General features: G+C 36.9%; 1 protein-coding gene across 4 annotated transcripts in view; it reads left to right on the top strand.

Annotated features, from left to right (window-relative positions):
• The window catches only part of PLEKHA3 (pleckstrin homology domain containing A3), a 49580-nt gene that overhangs the window by 4055 nt on the left and 25271 nt on the right, over positions 1-20254 (top strand). For all 4 annotated transcript variants that reach the window (XM_058440682.1, XM_032755268.2, XM_058440697.1 and 1 more), the window contains exons 2-7: positions 1146-1262; positions 6136-6291; positions 9079-9215; positions 10707-10871; positions 14585-14628; positions 16737-16852. In XM_058440682.1, coding sequence (XP_058296665.1) covers positions 1146-1262; positions 6136-6291; positions 9079-9215; positions 10707-10871; positions 14585-14628; positions 16737-16852 — 735 coding nt within the window. The remainder of the gene's footprint in view (positions 1-1145; positions 1263-6135; positions 6292-9078; positions 9216-10706; positions 10872-14584; positions 14629-16736; positions 16853-20254) is intronic.

Genomic DNA, 20254 nt, shown 5'->3' with positions numbered 1-20254 from the left:
TCCCGGATCTGTATTAAAGTGTAAGGATGATTGACCTATCTCCCCTCTTGGCACTATCTGACCCTGGAAAGATCAAATTAATCATGTGGCAGGCTATGGCAAAAGTGACCAGGATATGAACACCCATGGTTTAAAATGTACATTTTGGCCATGAACACTTGTGCTGAATTGTTATTTAATAGTCACGGAAAGAACAAGGACTGTCACACTGCCCCCAGCATGGTCACCATGTTAATAGTCAGTGAACTGTTGTAAATTAGCAGCATGCTTGATAAGAATCCAGAGAACACCAAGTTTGGCTTCAAAGAGGAGTGGGAATTGGGTGCCAAAGAAAGCCATCATCCTTGTCGCCAGCTTTGGCATGGAGCCAAGTCTGTGATAGATGTGAGCTCTAGTCACTGAATAAATACCAATCGAACAACTGCAGTTTCTAGGATTTCTATTCTAGCTGTGCAACTGCAGAAAAGGGAAGAGGGGGTCATAAGGGGAATCTGTCTTCTCACCATAGGGTATGTAGCTTCTATTTAAGAGACTGGAATTCATTTAGCACTCACTGTGTTTAAGGGAGTTTGCCTAGAAATATGTGTTTTATAAGAGGCACATTGCAGAATTAGAGGGCTAGGTGGCACCTGAGAGGTCATCTTGTTCAACCTACACATTTTAGAGACTGGGAATTTTAGAGATTTATTGAAATGAAAAGATTCGTCCCCAGGGTATGATTATCCATTAAAGAATGATACTATAGGTAAGGCTAGTATGTCTTGTCTTCCGTGGCTTTTCCCATAATATCATAACACCAACTCTGTTCCTTTTTAGGAAAAGAGGGCAGTTATGCTATACCCAGTTTAGGACTATTACTGAGGATGGGCCTTATGGGTTGTTAATGAGAACACTGTTAGCTAGAATTAGAAGTATTACTCCCTGTGTTTTTGCTGCTCTGGAGATTGCTCCAGAAACCTCTCCCAATAAAGTGGAGACTGATGCAAAAACATTTTTGGTAAGGCTTGGTGACTGAAAATTTCATTGTCAGAATGTTATTTGAGAGCCAAGAAATAATGTGGATGGCAGGTTTTGAAATCACAGTTTTCTGTGTGGTGGAAGTAATATCTTTCCAATTGACCTTTTGTTATTTATGATCTTTTTAGGTTGGCAGCCTCGTTGGTTTGTTTTAGATAACGGAATCTTATCCTACTATGATTCACAAGATGATGTTTGCAAAGGGAGCAAAGGAAGCATAAAGATGGCAGTTTGTGAAATTAAAGGTAAGTGAATATACAGAATTAGAGGAATTGGAGGTTAGATAGTCAAGGGTTCTTCAGCATACTCCAGACAAGAGGAAAAAAGGCATTTCTAACCATGTAGGGATCATCTAATACCATTTATATCCTTAGCAGTCAGGAGTGGCATTTCATCACAGTTAACACAATTAAACACAGGTTTTGCTAATTCTCCCTCTACAAATGTATTTTGAATGGAAATAACTTTTGCTAGTCTTCCAATTTGGATTTGACAAACAATTTCTTGTGGATACTACTTTAGTGTCCACCTTCAGTCTACAAGCACTCTATTTCATTATTGTTGTAATTAATAGAAAGATATTGTAAAAGTTGGAGGCTGAACTCTAAAGATGATGGGGCCAGCTCTGTAGGGTTTTGATAAGGTATGAAGTTGGAGTCATAAACTCTGGTTCTTTGCTGAATTTGGAAGTAAGTTCCTCTGGGTGATAGAGATGGTTTCCTTTTCTTCCAAAAGGGGAGAAATAAAGCCATAGGTCCTGCTGTAATTTTCGTGAAGGAAGATTTTATGGACCATTGATTCATTTGTGTGTGTGGTTGGAGTGTGTGGGGTGGAGGCGAAATCAGATAAAATGGCAGTGAAAAGGACTGAATTCTTCAAAGAGAATGAAGGAAAAACTAGAGCACCAGGGGAGTGACTGTTCAACTCCCTCCTGGTCGTTTTCATTTCTCCACTCTAGCTTGAATACTTGTCCTTGATGAAGTGTGTTTCTTTTGACGTGGTGAGCTCTGGGTCATAGCTATCAAACAGTCTTCCTGAAAGGTAGCCATTAATCTGACTTTAATTGCCATATATAAGTGTTGTCTACTTATGTTTTATAAATGGAATAATTCAGTATTTTCTTTTGTGTCTGGCTGCTTTTACTCAACATCATGTTTGTAAAATTTATCTATATTGTTCTGTGTAACAGTAGTTCAGTCATTCTCATTGTATAGTATTCCATTGTGTGAATATCTCACAATTGTGGTATCCATTCTAGTACTGAAGGATTTTTGGGTTATTTCGGTTTTTGGACTACAGTGACTAAAGCTGCCATTTATTGAACATATGTGTGCATTTCTGTTTAGTGTATCTCTAGAAGTGGAGTGGAGTGCTAAGGCATTGAATATTCATACATTCAGCTTTAATAGATGTTAAAGAAAAAAGTATTTTTGACACGTTGAAATGGTATGGCAAACTTTATTTAGGACTATTGTGATAGATGTAGGGATTACTGCATTGGAGGAGAGAAATTGGGCTCAACTCCAAGTACAAGGAAAAGTGGGAATTTATAGCCAAGGAGCAGGGTTAGGGGGAGACGGTGTCAGTGGAGGGAAAGTTACTAAAAGGTAAGTGGGGATTCTGGCTAAACTGACCTAACAGGATTCTTGTTGAAGGCAGCCTGAGGCCAGGGTGATCAGACATTGCTGGGAGATGGTAGGGAATGAAGAATGTGGTCAGATATCAAGGGTGGGTGATGAAATATGGTGTTAGGGGATTCTGGCTAAACTGACTTAGTAGGATTCTTGCTAAAACTGAATTCTGCAAGGATGGAGAAGGAAGCCTCGGTGAGTACAGGATTCAAATGAGCCTGACTAAAATTTGGTCAAGAAGAGAATCTTTTTCTTTTTTTCTTTCTTTTTTTTTTTTTTTTTTGAGACAGATTCTCACTCTGTTGCTCAGGCTGGAATGCAGTAGTGTGATCATGGCTCACTGCAGCCTCCACCTCCTGGGTTCAGGTGATCCTCCTACCTCAGCCTCCTGAGTTAGCTGGGACCAGAGGCACATGTCACTATGCCCAGCTAATTTTTATATTTTTTTGTAGAGATGGGATTTCACCATGTTGCAAAAACCAGGCTGGTCTTGAACTCCTGAGCTTAAGCAATCTGCCCCCTTTGGCCTCCCAAAGTGTTGGAATTACTGGCGTTAGCCACTGTGCCTGGGCAATAATCTTTTTCACAGATAATGCCAGATGTTTTCCAAAGTGATTATATAAATTTTTTCTGCAATTGATCAGAGTATTAGAGTTCCAGTTGTTCTGCATCTTTGCCAAAACTTGGTATTATCCATTTTAAAAATTCAGAATATTTCTGGTGTTTGTAGTGGTATCTCATGGTGGTTTTTTACTTGCATTTCTTCAATAACTAATGATGTTGGATACTTTTTTAGATGTTAGCCATTTGAATGTCCTCTTATCGGGAGTGTTAGCTCATGTCTGTAATCCCAGCAGTTTGGGAGGCCAAGGCAGGCAGATTGCTTGTGCTCAGGAGTTCGAGACCAGCCTGGGCAACAAAGTGAGACTCCTGTCTCCACAAAAAGGAAAAAAAAAAAGGTTGAATGTTGTCTTCTTTTGAAGTCCTCTTTCAAGTCTTTGGCCCATTTTCTAACTTTGGCTATTTTTCATGTTGATTTGTAGGAGTTCTTTGCATAGTCTGGATGAGTCTTTGTGTTGCAGATGTTTTCTTCCACTGTGTAGTTTATGTTTTCATTTTGTTCATGATACCTTTTGAGGAACAGAAGTTCTTCATTTCAATGAAATCCAATTTGTTAATTTCTTTTATTGGATCCTTTTATGACCCACTGAAGACATCTTCTGTGTTACTTTCTTGAATGTTTATTGTTTTACCTTTTATATTTAGGTCTATATTAGGTCTGTACTTGACTTAATAGCAACCTTTCCCCCACTGCACCATGGGGATACCTTTGTCACAAAGCAAGTGACCATGTATGTGTGAGTCTTTTTCTAGACTGTCTATTCTGTTCTGTGGCCCTGTTTTTTGTTGTTGTTGTTGTTGTTATTAATCCTTGTGCCAATATTACATTGTCTTAATTTCTTTAGCTTTATTCTCTTTGTATCTGATAGCCAAAGTCTCCTAACTTTAGTTCTTTTTCATTACTGTCTTGGCTATTGTAAGCCCTTTGCATTTCCTAACAGATTTTAGAATTTGCTTATAAATTTCCACAGCTATCTGCTGGAATGTTTGGAATTGTGTTGAATCTACAGATCAATTTGAGGAGAATTATATTCTTGATGATATTGAGTCTTCTGTTCCATTAACTCTGTTTAATTAGATATTTAATTTCTCTCAGTAATGTTTGGTAGTTTTGTGTTTAGAGGTCTCGTCCATCTTTTCTGATGTTTTGGAAGCATCATTTTTAAGTTTGTTGCCTTTTCAGGTGACAACTTTGGAGGGGACCACCCTTGATTGGATACATAAATTCTGGTATGTTTAAAAATGAGTCGTCTTATTTTAGTTTCATCTTGTAGCAACATCATTAGAAATTAGAGCATTGCTTTCTTTTAAAGTAGGTATTGGTGCTTTCACTAGTATTGGCAAGTAGCAAGGAAGAGTTACTCTTATAGGTTTAGGAATTTAGTAGTTTTACCCTAGCCTAGAAATCTTTTGCATTCATAATTGATTGTTGCATGGTTGTATGTTTCAGTGTCTGCAACTAAGAATGGCCCATATAAGTAGAATAATAAGATAGCAACGTTTCTGTGGCACTTACTTGCCATAAAACATCTGGTCAATATTTATAGCAATTATTTAAGTTGGGGCTTCTGCCAGATTTTGCTGGGACCCTCATAATTTGGCTCCTCCCAGCTTGTCCATTCATGAATATGAATTGTTTTTCTTTTCTTTTCCTTCTTTTTTTTTTTTTTGAGACAGGGTCTTGCTCTGTCGCCCAGTCTGGAGTGCAGTGGTGTGATTGTAGCTCACCGCAGCCTATACTGGGCTCCAGCAATCCTCTTGCCTCAGCCTTCTGCCTCCTAAGTTGCTGGGTCTACAGGTGCTGGGAGTACATGCTTGCACCACTGTACTGGCTAAACGAATATGAATATTAATTTGCACTACAATGGAAGCCTCTATTTATGCTTGTTTCCTAATATTCTCAGTACATTCTGTGTTTATTTTCTCATTTAAGCTTTTTCTCATTCATTTTCTTAACCAAATCCTGCTTTCATCAAAACCTTCTTCTTGAAGCCTTTTTAATTTCCTGTCTTAAATTACTTTCTCTCATAATTACACAAGAAATCTCTGCACAAAATAGTTAAACATATATGTATTCTGATTGTTTTTGGTGTGTCAGTTTGTTTCTTGGTTAAATTGTCAACTGTATAGAAGCAAAGACATCTTTTTTCTTCCCCTCTATCTTCCATTCTGCTAGCACTGCTCTGAGCTGAGTAAATACTTGTTGATGAATGACAGCTTAACACAAATTTTGTTTTACAACAAAGACTTGGGATTGACTCATCATAATTCCTCATTAGCTCTCTTTTCTCAGAGCATCAAAGGAGGTGTGTGTGTGCAGGAGAAGAGGTGGAAAGAGGGGAAGAGATGAATGTCTTCAAAATATACATGCCTTCCATGTGTTATGCTATGATCCATAATTAAGGGCATATCATAGAGTTACTTTTCTGATAGAATGTGGCTGTAGTTGTCATTTATTACATTCCTTCTGTGTGTCAGGCACTATATATGAAAACAAAGACTTTGTTTTCAAAGAAATCAGTAAAAAATGTGTGATAGTGTAAGATTCATTGCAGTTGTATTTAATAGGATAAGTGGCCCCAAGGTGGGAGAAGGGTCTCACTTCTCAGTAGTTAGTATGTCCCTGTTTTCTTTTTCATACTCTATCATCGCTTTGGCACCATTGTCACCCTGGGTCTATATGAGAATGTTGATTTGGGGAGTGCCACTGGGTGGCCCCTCAGGGAGCAGCACTGCCTGCATCATGAATGATAGTTCAATGTTTTAGGTGTATGAAGCATCTGATACTGTGTGATTAGATGATTATTTGATTCCCCTTAAATTACTTAAGTCTATAACTGTATTTCCCCTTTGTTTATCATCATAGTTCATTCAGCAGACAACACAAGAATGGAATTAATCATTCCTGGAGAGCAGCATTTCTACATGAAGGCAGTGAATGCAGCTGAAAGACAGAGGTGGCTGGTTGCTCTGGGGAGCTCCAAAGCATGTTTGACTGATACAAGGACTAAAAAAGAAAAAGGTAACTATAAACTTTTCCCTTGTGGTGAGAGTACTTTCTTAAATATAAATATAAATATAACTAAATTAGCCTGTCCACTTTTAGTATCTATCCCAAGGAAATAATTAGAAATGTAGATTTATATATATCTTTGTCATAGTAAAGATTTTGTAAAAGCTATAAATTTAGGGGAATGGCTCAATAAACTCTTGTTTTATTTCTTTTTTTTTTTTTTTTGAGATGGAGTCTCGCTTCCCGAGTAGCTGGGATTACAGGCGCCTGCTACCACGCCTGGCTAATTTTTGTATTTTTAGTAGAGACAGGGTTTCACCACGCTGGCCAAGTTGGTCTTGAATTTCCGACCTCAGGTAATCCACTCGCCTCGGCCTCCCAAAGCGCTGGGATTACAGGCGTGAGCCACTGCGCCCAGCCTAAACTCGTGCTTTCACTGGCTGATGTATAGACAGTAAGATGTTGAAAAGGAATTTCAATGTGAGAAAATGCCCAAGGTTAAATGATCATTGAAAAAAGCAGGATTCAGAATTATGTATAGTGTTAGTATTCATTGGCTGGCTTAGGAAAGGCATGTAAGAATTGGTCAGATTGTTACCTTTGGAAGTGGAATTTGTGGGAAGGAGACTCACTTGTCACTGTATATACCCTTTGGTATCTTTTGACTTTACCATATACACATATTGCCAATTCAAAAAGATTTTTAGAAACTGAAAGCAAAGCAAATGATTTATGTTATTAGTTCAACTATATACAGATATAATGTGAAAATGACAATTTCTTGATAGTGAGATTATAGTTTGTCTTAGTTCATTTTCTGTTGCTTTGACACATTACTTGAGACTGTGTAATTTATAAAGAAAAGAGGTATGACTCATGGCCGTAGAGGCTGGAAGTTCAAGATTGGGCAGCTGTATCTAGTTGGCTTCTGGTAAGGGTCTCATGCTGCGTCATAGCATGGCGGAGGAAGCAAGGGAATGCGGACTTGTGCAGAAAGAGATCAAACCCAAGAGGCAGCCTCGATTTATAACAACCTGCTCTCATAGTAACTAATCTAGTCCCAAGAGGTTGAGAACTCACTCACTCCTTTGAGGAAGGTATGAATCCCCTTTAACGACCTAATCACTTGTTAGAAGTACTACTTTCCTAACACTGCCACACTGGGGACCCAGCCTCAACATGAGTTTTACTGGAAACAAACCATATTCAAACCATAGTACAGTTATTTGATTTTTCTTTTCTATATTTTTTCTATTTTTCAAAATTTTTTATTAAGTATGTATTACTTTTATAATTAAATACAAATTAATTGCAGTAGTGAAAGCAAGTAAATTATAGGTATTGAGAAATGAAGGCTGAGGATTGAATTTATAACAATTTTGAAATATATGAAAACATTACAGCATATAGCTACAGGTAGGATAAGAAGGAATGGATATTCACAATAGCCAAAAGATGGAAATAACCCAAATGTTCATTGGTAGACGAATGGATAAACAAAATATACAATGGAATATTACTCAGCTTTAAAAAGCAAATTGTGACACATGCTACACTGTGGATGAACCTTATAGACACTACAATAAGTAAAAAAAGCTAATCACAGAATGACATATAGTCTATGATTTCACTTATATGAAATACCCAGGACAGTCATACTTGTACAGACAGAAAATAGAATGTTGGTTCCCAGGGCCCAGGGGGAGGTGGAAATAGGGTTAGTGTTTAGTGGGTACAGACCTTCATCTGGGGAAGACAAACAGATGGATGGTGGTGATGATTTTACAAATACGAATGTACCTAATGCCACATTTTGAAGTGAATACTTAAAAGTGGTTAAAATAGTAAATTTTATGTTCATGTATATTTTACCACGGTTTTTTTTTTTAAAGGAGAAAGAATAGGCTTAAATGTGAGCAGGAATTAATTTAGGTTAGATTAAATGGGCAGATAGAGCTGCTTTGTCCATTCTGGCAAAAGTGGCTTTGTGGCTAGGACCAGAGAGCAAGACCACTGGGGCCTGGCCCAGGGAGTGTGGAGAAGCACCAGAAATTTACTCTATGAATTTTCCTCCTCTGTAGCTTATACTTCTAGTTTAAAAGGTATTGGCTTGTGAGTGGCTGAGATTATGGCTGGATGTTTAGTTTGTCTGGAGATACTAAGGAAGAAAGTATGCTCTTAATAAAAAATTTTGAAAATAGTATAATGTGAAAATGAAACTGAAAGGAACAGAAGAAAATAAATGAATGTTTATATACAATAGTTTTAATTACATAAAAATTTAAAACTTCTGTAAGCCAAAATAAAGAAAACTGAAAGGAAGCTAACAGATCTGGATAAGGTATTTGCAGTATATAAGATAGAGGAAAGATTACTATCTTTAATTTGTAAGATCTTTTACAAACTATCAGTTTATATTGTTAAGAGAGAAACCAACATCAGAACTGGAAAAAATGTATAAAGGACAAAATAAAAAAGCAATTCACAAAAGAAAACCAAACACTTTTTAAATGGAAGATGAGTAATGGAATGGAAATATCCTGTATAAAACATCCAGTGGTCATCATCCTATCTCTGGAAATCACCTAAACATGGCAGGCATATAACTGTCAGCTTTTTCCCAATTATCTAACGAGAAGATGTTTCCTTAGGGCTCTTGTATCCTATTTCCAAGGTCTTACATTTCTTGAGCTATAGGTATTTATATTCATTGCTTTTTTAAATGATTACATTTTGTTACATTGCCCAAAGAATATGAAAATGATCTAACTGGATATTTGTGTATATTCTTTGCAGAAATAAGTGAAACCAGTGAATCGCTGAAAACCAAAATGTCTGAACTTCGCCTCTACTGTGACCTCTTAATGCAGCAAGTTCATACGATACAGGAATTTGTTCACCATGACGAGAATCATTCATCTCCTAGTGCAGAGGTAGAGCAAAGAGGATCTCTTCATGTGTGGTTATGCTTTGGAGTACTCTGGGGGGATCCTCAGTTATTCCATAAGATGATAGGCATTTTCACATTGAGTTATTTTCCGCTTTTCTGGGTTCTGCCTACTGTATACTATCTGGAAATCTGTAGCATCTTCTCGGTTGTGTCTGTGTGACCAGAGAAGAACATGAAGTAGCATATTTCTCCAGGGGCCAAGGCTTGTCTTTGCAGCCAGTCTGATAATTTGGAGGTTGGAGTGGGGAAGAAGCATTCCCGGCTTTGTTCTCCAGGCTAGCAGCATAAATTCACTGGACAGCTGCTATTCTCTTTTTTTGGTAATAAGGTCCCTGCTTCAGCTATAAGAGTTGATAACTTATCTTTATGAAATAACTTAAATCCTTCTCAGAACAGTGACTTAGGAATCAAAACTCAGATTAATAGGATCGGGCTATAATAGGCTCATTCTTCATGGTAAAATAGGACCAGTGAGCTATACTACTCTCTGGGTAAAAGGCCAGCATATTGCCTGTCCTTTTTTGCCTAACTTGGTAGAAGTGGGGCAAGGAATCTTCCTATCTCTTCTGTGGCCTTCTCCTGTTGGGGAGGAATCTTGTGTAAGAAGCCCAAGGACAAACTGACCACAAGCTCCCTGGAGGTAGTTGCTCTCACACTTGCTGCAGCAGCTCAGTGACAGTATTAGGGACCCAGGCTTGTTCCATCCTTCCGCTCTGCCATTCTTGGCGTGTTGAGTTTTTCTCCTAATGCCCCAAGTGTCAAGATGACTGTCAAGCTCACAAAGAGACAGGAGGCAGTGGGATTGCCAGGATAGAGAGAGTCCTTCTCAACTTGCTGTGCTTGGTTTTGAATCGGGAAACAAAAATCCCAGAAATTCCCTAGCCGACTTCTCATCTTTTTTTTTTTTTCTGGCTCAAACAAAACTAGGAAAAAATGAGCATTTAGTAAAGAGTGTTGGAATAGCCATGACTAGCTTAGATCAGTCTCTATTCATCCCCCAGGATCAGGGCACTTTGCTATCCTGAGCAAAATTGGGGTTTTTACTCTATCAAGGAAGAAGTGGGAGAATAGATAGAGGATAGGCATGAATTGTACTGCCACTAATTAACTCTAAGGGTATTCCATGTCTGTGTCCACTTTTGGGAAAATGAAAATTACTGTTTAGGTTCGATTTCTCTAAGATAAATTTTTGTACACAGTTTTTCAATATGATAATTAAATGCAAAACTTGTTTTTTCTTAGCATCTGTTTCATACATTGTTTAGGAGACAGGCATTTTCTTATACATAGATGTTTTAATTTTTTCTTTTTTTTTTTGCCCCGGCTTAATTTTCTAAGTTACTGTATTTTAAATAAATTTGAACATAATATAGTAAAGTGTCTGTTGGAGATGTCTTATTATTTAACGATGAGGTTGTATTCATGATTCCGTGTAGTTGTATGCAAGTCTGTTCAAGTCTGTGTAATTTTTCAGAACATGAATGAAGCCTCTTCTCTGCTTAGTGCCACATGTAACACGTTCATCACAACGCTTGAGGAATGTGTGAAGATAGCCAATGCCAAGTTTAAACCTGAGATGTTTCAACTGCATCATCCGGATCCCTTAGTTTCTCCTGTGTCACCTTCTCCTGTTCAAATGGTTTGAACTTCTTGTTTTGGTTTTTTCCTTCAGTAGTAATATTGCATGTGTTTTTTGTTTCATTTTGGTATTTATTTTTAAGGGTGGAAACAGGCAGTCGGGGGGAAACAGCTAACAGGTTGAATTTTTTTGTTTGTACTGTTTCATATTAGAGCCTCTCAGCTAATGAGCTGAGCACTTGTGCTAGTGTCCTCATTCCCTTCTCCTTGGAGGGGCTGTGCATGGCCTGCCCACAGTCTGCTTCATCCATTTCCCCAGTGTCTAGGAAAATATTACAAAGTGCTGTGACAAAGAAAAAGTTGGGGAACTCTATTCTGCTTGGTAAGAATTACACAATGGAATGAGATTTTAATCACAATGGGGTACAATTATGTAAATCTTTAAAGGAATTAGAAGGAATTTGAAACATAGTACAGTGGGAACGGTATTTTGTACTCAGCATTTGGATCTGAACCCTCAGAGTAGCTGATCTTCAGTTTCTTCATGTGTAAAAATACAGTGTATATCAGAGAGTCACTGCAAACGATCTGACCTGCTTACTGTTAGGTGCTCAGTTTAGTTTCTTACTTCCTCACTGCTCAGAACAACAAGTCCTCTTTTTGCCAGGGGTGGCAGATTCGTTGTCCTTTCTGAGCTAATACATTTGCTCTAGCATGCTGTTAGAAATTTGTAGGTGAGATAAGCTTTAATGAGACTTTAAGTTTATTTCATCAAAGTGTTTTTAGGAGTCCATTTATAGGAGTAAGAATGCCACCTTGTTGCTGTTTCAGCAATTACCTGAAGATCTATTTGTTAGGACAATAGGGTCTAACTTATTCCTAGGTTCTCTTACCTATCCCAGCAAATTTAGTTACATGAGATTTAGTAAAGATTATTGCCTAGATTTATTTAGAGAATTGTTTTCTAATCAGTATTTGATGGGCTAATAGTTTCCTCTGAGACAAGCGTACCATGAAAATGAGTTTTATGGCCAGATTAATTTGGGAATTGCTAGGTTAACTTAAATGATATGAATTGGATTTGATAGGACTTGTCACAGCCTTTTTATTTATTTATTTATTTATTTATTTATTTATTTATTTATTTATTTATTTTCTTTTAGAGACAGGGTCTCACTCTGTTACCCCGGCTGGAGTGCAGTGACACCATCATAACTCGCTGCAGCCTCAAACTCCCAAGTTCCAGCCTCCTGAGTAGCTGGGACTACAGGCGCACACCACGGTGCCTGGCTACGTTTTTTAATTTATTATTTGTAGAGATGGGGGTCTCATTTTGTTGCCCAAGCTGGTCTCAAACTCCTGGTTTCAAGCTAAGTTTTTTAATTTATTTTTTGTAGAGATGGAGTCTCATTTTGTTGCCCAGGCTGGTCTCAAACTCCTAGCTTCAAGCAGTCCTCCTGCTTCAGCCTCCCAAAGTGTTGGGATTAAAGGCACAAGCCACCATGCCCAGCCGTCACACCCTCTTTTATGCTGAAGTGTATTATGAATCTCTGAGAGGTGGAAGTGTAGTGTACAGTGTTTCTGAAATTTATTTGACAATTGAGCCCGTTTTATATATATATAAATAAAATAAATATATATATAAATATACTATATATATATTTTCTTTTTTTGAGATGGAGTCTTGCTCTGTCGCCCAGACTGGAGTGCAGTGGCGCAACCTCAGCTCACTGCAAGCTCCACCTCCTGGGTTCATGCCATTCTCCTGCCTCAGCCTCCTGAGCAGATGGGACCACAGGTGCCCACCACCACGCCAGGCTAATTTTTTTGTATTTTTAGTAGAGACGGAGTTTTACCATGTTAGCCAGGATGGTCTCGATCTCCTGACCTTGTGATCTGCCCGCCTCAGTCTCCCAAAGTGTTGGGATTACAGGCGTGAGCCACTGCGCCTGGCCCATTTTATATATTTTTTAATACCATCTTACAGGACTGTGGTGTTGAGTAAAACATAGTTTGACAATGTTGCTTTTTAGGACAATTGTAGATATGCTATAAACTGTTAATGAACATGTATATGTGAACAAAGAAACCAGTCTTTTGAGATGGATGTATAGTGCTATGTTCCTGAGGTTGATATACAAAGGGTACACTTTTTTTTTAAAGCTGTACTTTTTAGAGTCAAATGCAGTAAAACACCTCAGAGTTGCCTTGCTTCTGCATTGAACTTCTCAGGAAATCCCTTATGTTACAAATGCTCTGTAGTCCAGAGAAGTCATATGTGTATTTTACATATAAGAAACTAAAATAATTGTCTTTTTACAGCTAAAACCTTCAGTAGAAAAATTATAGGAAATCTAATACATTAATTTAGGAAATATTAGATTAGAAGCTGCTTATTTTTGCTAGCTATGCCATTTTACTTGATAAAAAGAGCAAGAATTGTGGCTTATGTAATAATTAGTTCTAGAGACAAATAGCATGGAAAGTAAGGTCAGACAGTCTTCGTGTTTTTTTTTAATAACGTTATTTATTTATTTATATGAAAAACTTACATTTATTTATATGAAAAATAAAGCTGAAAATGTAAGTATTCCAAAACAATTTAATCTGATCTTTATAAGTGCTTTAATCTGATCTTTATAAGTGCTTTATATAGTTAATCTCAATGAATTCATCTTAAAGTAAACTTGCATTTAACTTTATTTCAAGTTGTCATAAAAGTTCAGACAACTGTCATTGGACCTACAGATTGAGTGATTATTGTAGTGGGAATGTCCTTGGGTTAGTAAGCCTAAAGGAAGTAATTTCTGTTAAAGGAGATGTTAGTGTCCATTTGCATCTTAATGTCAATCTTATCAGATGTTCCCATACTACAAATTGGGTGGGTCATATCTCTTATCATTTCAACTGGTATTTCTCAGAGCAACTAGTGACTCATGTTCCAAATATAGAAGGCATTTGCATAACATAAATGTTAGACCTGGGCTTGTTAGACCCTTGGACTCATGTATACAAAAGCGACCACCCTAAACCTTTAGTATAATCTTTGTTTTTCTGCTACCATGTTAAACTTTGAAATAATCAGTTTTACTTGGCTGCCTCCCTTTATATTTTGATGGAGTAGTTGGATCTTCCAAATTATGTTTAGTATTTATCATATTTTTTAAATGTTCTGCTTAATTAGGTATTCTTTATTTTTTTAAATATATGTTTTGGAAATCCATTGAGACTTAGGGCTCTTCTTCTGAGTTCTTTATAGTCTTGAATTATTAGTGCTGTCTTCCATGAAAACCACACTTTAGAACATTTGTATGTCAGGTACCTAAATAATTAATGATAAAGAGAAGCTTTGCTACCAGACTCTACTACTGTCCTTTAAAAAAGTGATATTTATTAGAATATTTTGTGGCTTGCCAGATACTCCTTTTTATCACATTTATATCCTATTTATAGTTATATACCCTGTTTTTTATATTTGTATACACATACACATATATATGTATTATGTATAAAATTTGGTTTTTACTTTTGAAAAAAGAATCCAGCATGTTTTTGGTGTGTGTTGAAAAAGATTCCAATTAATGGTTATTAGGGAGAAGGCTTGATGTTGTGCTAATTATGTTACTTGAGTCTGTGAAAGATAAATTTTTTTTTTGCCAGGTATCTTTTTCTCTGAGTAAATTTATGTTTATTATAATAATAGTAAATTAGAGCTGCATGATTCTACTTGACGTGGATTATGCTAATTTTTTTTTTTTTTTTCAAAATTTCTAGATGAAGCGTTCTGTCAGCCACCCTGGTTCTTGCAGTTCAGAGAGGTAAAAGAACCTTTTCTTTTGACTAAGTTCTCTCAAATTATACCCATCTAGGGAAGTTCTTTGGGCCTTTGACAAGTGGTGTGGAATGTAAACTCTGGTATGGGTTAGGTCTGGTTTGAAACCAGCATTTTATCTCTCAGTATTTATCTCCTAGTATTTAGTATAAGGGCCTGACCTCAGTAGGTAGTCAGTAAAGAAAAAAATGAATTAATTAATTAACCAGCAAGGTAAGCCCCTTGCCAGCCATTTTACCTGTTTTAGATGTTTGAAATACAGTCATATATTGAAGAATGACTTTTCCATCAATGATAGACTGCGTATGTGACAGTGGCCTCATAAATTATAATACCATATTTTTACTGTAGTTTTTCCATATTTAGGTATGTTTAGATACACAAATACCTTTGTGTTACAGTCACCCACAGCATTCAGTACAGTAACATGCAGTATAAGTTTGTAGCCTACGAACAATAGGCTATACTACATAGCCTACATGTGTAGTAGGCTATACTCGCTAGCTTTGTGTAAGCACACTCTGTGATGTTTGCACAGTGACAGAATCACCTAGCGATGCATTTCTCAGAATGCATCCTTGTCATTAAGAGACGCATGACTGTATATCAAGTGATGGTTAGACAGAAGTACATTTTTGATGTACTGAGACTCCACAGCTAGGGCTCATTTTACCTTAGCTGTTTATAGCATCATCTGTTCATGCTGAGCTGTTGTTTCATTAAGAGAGAAAGATCTTGCTGAAAAGAGAAAACCACTTGATATTTTAAAGTACATACTCATATCAATACATTTAAAAATTTTACCTTCTGGATAGGTCTTACCCAAATGCTAAGTTGTTAAACTATTATTTTGTTAGGTAATAGTCCTTTAAATTGCTATGGTTGTCTTATTTAGTTCTTTGGAAAGTGATTTAATTATAGTGACATTAGCATTTATTTCTCTATATTTGGACTGTTAAATGCTGTTTTGTCATGTTTTAATTTTTTCCCCTGATGATTGTATAATCTTTGATTAAACTGTCAAATACTCAGAAGAGTCCAATGATGTATATATCCAACCTTGTCAGGGAATCAAGAGTCCCACCAACTGAATTTTCCAGAAAAATGGAAGCTTAATCAACTTTTGACAAACTTTTATTTTTATGAAAGAAATTTTTCTATCCTTTCTACCTCACAGAATAATAATTTTAAAATCTTATTTGTTTCCTGATGAATCAAGGTTGTCATTAAGTACAGTAAAGTTGGGCTGTTACAAAAATAGTTGAGGTGCTGTTAGGTGGCGGTGATTTGCTTCTCTAATTTTTTGAGACAGATTTTTTTTTTTTTTTTTTTTTTAATAAGACGGAGTCTTGCTCTGTCGCCCAGGCTGGAGTGCAGTGGCGCAATCTCGGCTCACTGCAAGCTCCGCCTCCCGGGTTCATGCCATTCTCCTGCCTCAGCCTCTCCGAGTAGCTGGGACTACAGGCGCCCGCCACCATGCTCGGCTAATTTTTTTGTATTTTTAGTAGAGACGGGGTTTCACCGTGGTCTTGATCTCCTGACCTCGTGATCCGCCCGCCTCGGCCTCCCAAAGTGCTGGGATTACAAGCGTGAGCCACTGCGCCCAGCCTGAGACAGATTTTTTAAAAAGTTTCTCTAGGCTCCTTTTTGCCATCTTTATCTTCTCTTGCTGTTCTCAGTGAGTCTGCCTCTAGCTGTATGAACTCCTTACCCATCTCTTTCAGTCTGCTGGTTTTGATCAGATATGGATTGACTTAAAATACATGCACTCATGAAACCTATGACTTTTAGTTTTCAGACATTTGTAAACCGACTGATATGTCTGCTCTCTGGAGTCCCCTATAGAAGTCACTACTTCTTCATTGTACCCCTCTTCCTTTTAGTTCAGCTCAGAAGCCATATTCTCCAGGTTACCAGCTGTCTTCTAAATGGGTTCACTTGTTTTTGACTTCTGAGTAGAATGTTGCTAACATGGGACGTTGAGCATAAAAATAATTCTTTTTTCACTTAAAGAGAAGTCATTTAAAATTCCAGTTGAGGGTGTTTTTATTTATGTAAGGCCTTACAATTTAATGCTTTTTATTTAATTTGCAGGAGTAGCCACTCTATAAAAGAACCAGTATCTACACTTCACCGACTCTCCCAGCGACGCCGAAGAACCTACTCAGATACAGATTCATGTAGTGATATTCCTCTTGAAGACCCAGATAGTAAGTGACATAGGTTCTGTCTCTTTCTTTGGCATATTCAGCAAAATAACTGTGGGGCTCTGTAATTTGTGGAAATGAAGTATACTGATTGAACATTGTACTTTGTTTCTTTGATTAATTCCTTAATTCAGAGGTAAGCAAACAGCACTCAATCAATGAAAGCTCATATATCTCCTTACAAACAGGTTTGTTATTAACTAAGGAGTGCTGAGGATTGCTTTGTAAATGTCGTATCTCAGATATATATTTATAGAATATCATGATCTTTTACCACCACTGTACTTGCACTTAAAAAACATTTTAGAAGAAGGCATGAATTGTTAGCAGGATTCTAGGGGAAAATAAAGGCAAGTTCCAAGTTCATATAAAAGTCAGCATTGTTACTTTACTAAAATACCTTGAAATGGCTAAGGAAAAGAATGTTGTCTGGTAGTCATGGTGGATTATAGTCGCATTCATTCCTGTACCTTTTTCTTCCTTATTAAAGAGGCAGCATACTGTGATTGAATGTTTTTAGGAAAGGTTTTGTGATTTGTGTTAAAATTTTTAAATTTTTCTCTTCAGAGAAGAAGCTTTGAAAGTGTGTCAGAATATCTAGTAAGATAGTAGTGACCATGATTTGCAGTGAACACAAATATAGTCTTATTATTACATCTCCATTAATAGACTTACACTCTCCAAGTCTTTACTATTTCTCAGGAAGCATGTGGGATAGAAACTATGTACAATTTCCAATTAAGGAACAGGTCGCGTTCCAATAGTTCATTTGTAAGTCAGTTGTTTGGAAAACAGATTTTATTTTTCATGTGGAAATGACATGATAACTGGTGGTTAGCTCTTTGGATAGCCTGGAAGAGCCCAGTGAATTCATAGTATGGCTGAAATGGGACAAAACAATGGTGTATTTCTAGCATTTGAGTGTGTTGAAAACATTGATTAAGCTGGAGTTGTTTTACGTAACCAGGAAGTTAAACAGGTTTAGTTCATACATATGGCAATTTTAAAAAGGATTGCTGGTCATTTTTGGATGATTTTTAGGAGTTGATAGCATCTTTTTTTTTTTTTAATGCCCACTTTTTTTTAAAACTGAACTAATCATCTATTTATTAATATATGGCACTATTCTATGCTCATTAACATTTTGAATTTAAATTGAGATATGGGTAGAGAAATGAAGGAAGGAAACCGGGAAGGAGAAGGGAGAAAGAAACTTTCTTGGGCCAATCAAGCAAGACCTGGAAGAGAAGAGGAGGAGAGGAGGAGGGTTAAAGAGGTTGAGTATGTAAAAAAAAAGTTATCTGAGGCAGGTAAGATAGATTCTGATTCTCTTTATTCTTTATGTCTTTTACACATGACTCTTAATCCAGAGTTCATGAAGGAGTTCTGTATGCTACCTTGTACTTTTCTTTAAGTGCAACATCTTTTTTTTTTTTTTTTAAGGAGATCATTTGTGATTACTAAAATAATTTTTTTTTAAAGCCATCCATTTTTCTTTAGAATTCTTTTCTTCTAGTTACCCTAGTCCTGAATATTTGAAAACAATTTTCAAAAGATTCTAGGTGTACATGCTCTATTATATTTAGCATCCCCCAGTTTAACTGTTTTGGACTGTAACAAAACTAGTCACACACACACACACACACACACACACACACACACACACACATACATATATTTCACTTCTCTAGAACATGTTTAAATTAGCAAGTATAGACTAGGTCAGAAATTTTATCCTTAGATTTTTTCCTGTTTATACTATTTTAGTGTTTCAGTTAGCTGACAAAGCAAAGATTGAATTAGTGCTCCTTCTAGAAAGTACATATTTTGCAATTGGCAGTCTTAGTTGAAAGTTGTTACTCAGAAATATTCTTCTTGTGAGATGCAACTGCTTCTATTTTTTTAACAAGCTTTTTCAAAAAGTATGAAAGTAATAAATGATGATGGTAAACTCAAACAATATGAATAAAGGTACAACTGCCTTAGAACAGGACTATGCCAATGTAGTCAGCTGTGTTAACATGGAGTTGCAGCGATAGTTCTGTGAGCTGCATTACAAATGGAGAAACGGGATCTTTCAGTATGAGGTACCTTGTCAGCTGTGCTCAGAAAGTCTTAGAATGAAAAGAGGAATACCTGAATTTAGTCCTCGTTCTGTTACGAATTGTGTGATCCTGGGTAAGGCATGTACCCTTTTATGGGTCTTGTTTTCTTTGCCTAGGAACAAGGAGGATATTAACAGCATTAAAATAGGCTGAAAGGTTCAACATATGCAAATCAATAAATGTAATCCAGCATATAAACAGAACCAAAGACAAAAACCACATGATTATCTCAATAGATGCAGAAAAGGCCTTTGACAAAATTCAACAACCCTTCATGCTAAAAACTCTCAATAAATTAGGTATTGATGGAACGTATCTCAAAATAATAAGAGCTATCTATGACAAACCCACAGCCAATATCATACTGAATGGGCAAAAACTGGAAGCATTCCCTTCGAAAACTGGCACAAGACAGGGATGCCCTCTCTCACCACTCCTATTCAACATAGTGTTGTAGGCAGAGAAAAAAAGGTCTTCAATTAGAAAAGAAGTCAATTGTCCTTTTGCAGTGACATGTTGTATATTAGAAAACCACATCGCAAAAATCACAAGCATTCTTATACACCCATAACAGACAAACAGAGAACCAAATCATGAGTGAACTCCCATTCACAATTGCTTCAAAGAGAATCCAACTTACAAGGGATGTGAAGGACCTCTTCAAGGAGAACTACAAACCACTGCTCAATGAAATAAAGGAGGATACAAACAAATGGAAGAACATTCCATGCTCATGGATAGGAAGAATCAATATCGTGAAAATGGCCATACTGCCCAAGGTAATTTATAGATTCAATGCCATCCCCATCAAGCTACCAATGACTTTCTTCACAGAATTGGAAAAAACTACTTTAAAGTTCATATGGAACCAAAAAAGAGCCCGCATCGCCAAGTCAATCCTAAGCCAAAAGAACAAAGCTGGAGGCATCACGCTACCTGACTTCGAACTATACTACAAGGCTACAGTAACCAAAACAGCATGGTACTGGTACCACAACAGAGATATAGATCAATGGAACAGAACAGAGCCCTCAGAAATAATGCCGCATATCTACAACCATCTGATCTTTGACAAACCTGACAAAAACAAGAAATGAGGAAAGGATTCCCTATTTAATAAATGGTGCTGGGAAAACTGGCTAGCCATATGTAGACAGCTGAAACTGGATCCCTTCCTTATACCTTATACAAAAATTAATTCAAGATGGATTAAAGACTTACATGTTAGACCTAAAACCATAAAAACCCTACAAGAAAACCTAGGCAATACCATCCAGGACATAGGCATGGGCAAGGACTT

Source organism: Hylobates moloch, unplaced genomic scaffold, assembly GCF_009828535.3.
Source record: "Hylobates moloch isolate HMO894 unplaced genomic scaffold, HMol_V3 SCAFFOLD_1, whole genome shotgun sequence".
NCBI lineage: Eukaryota > Metazoa > Chordata > Mammalia > Primates > Hylobatidae > Hylobates > Hylobates moloch.
Note: the sequence above shows the minus strand (reverse complement) of the source record. Positions and strands in the feature narration are given on the sequence as shown.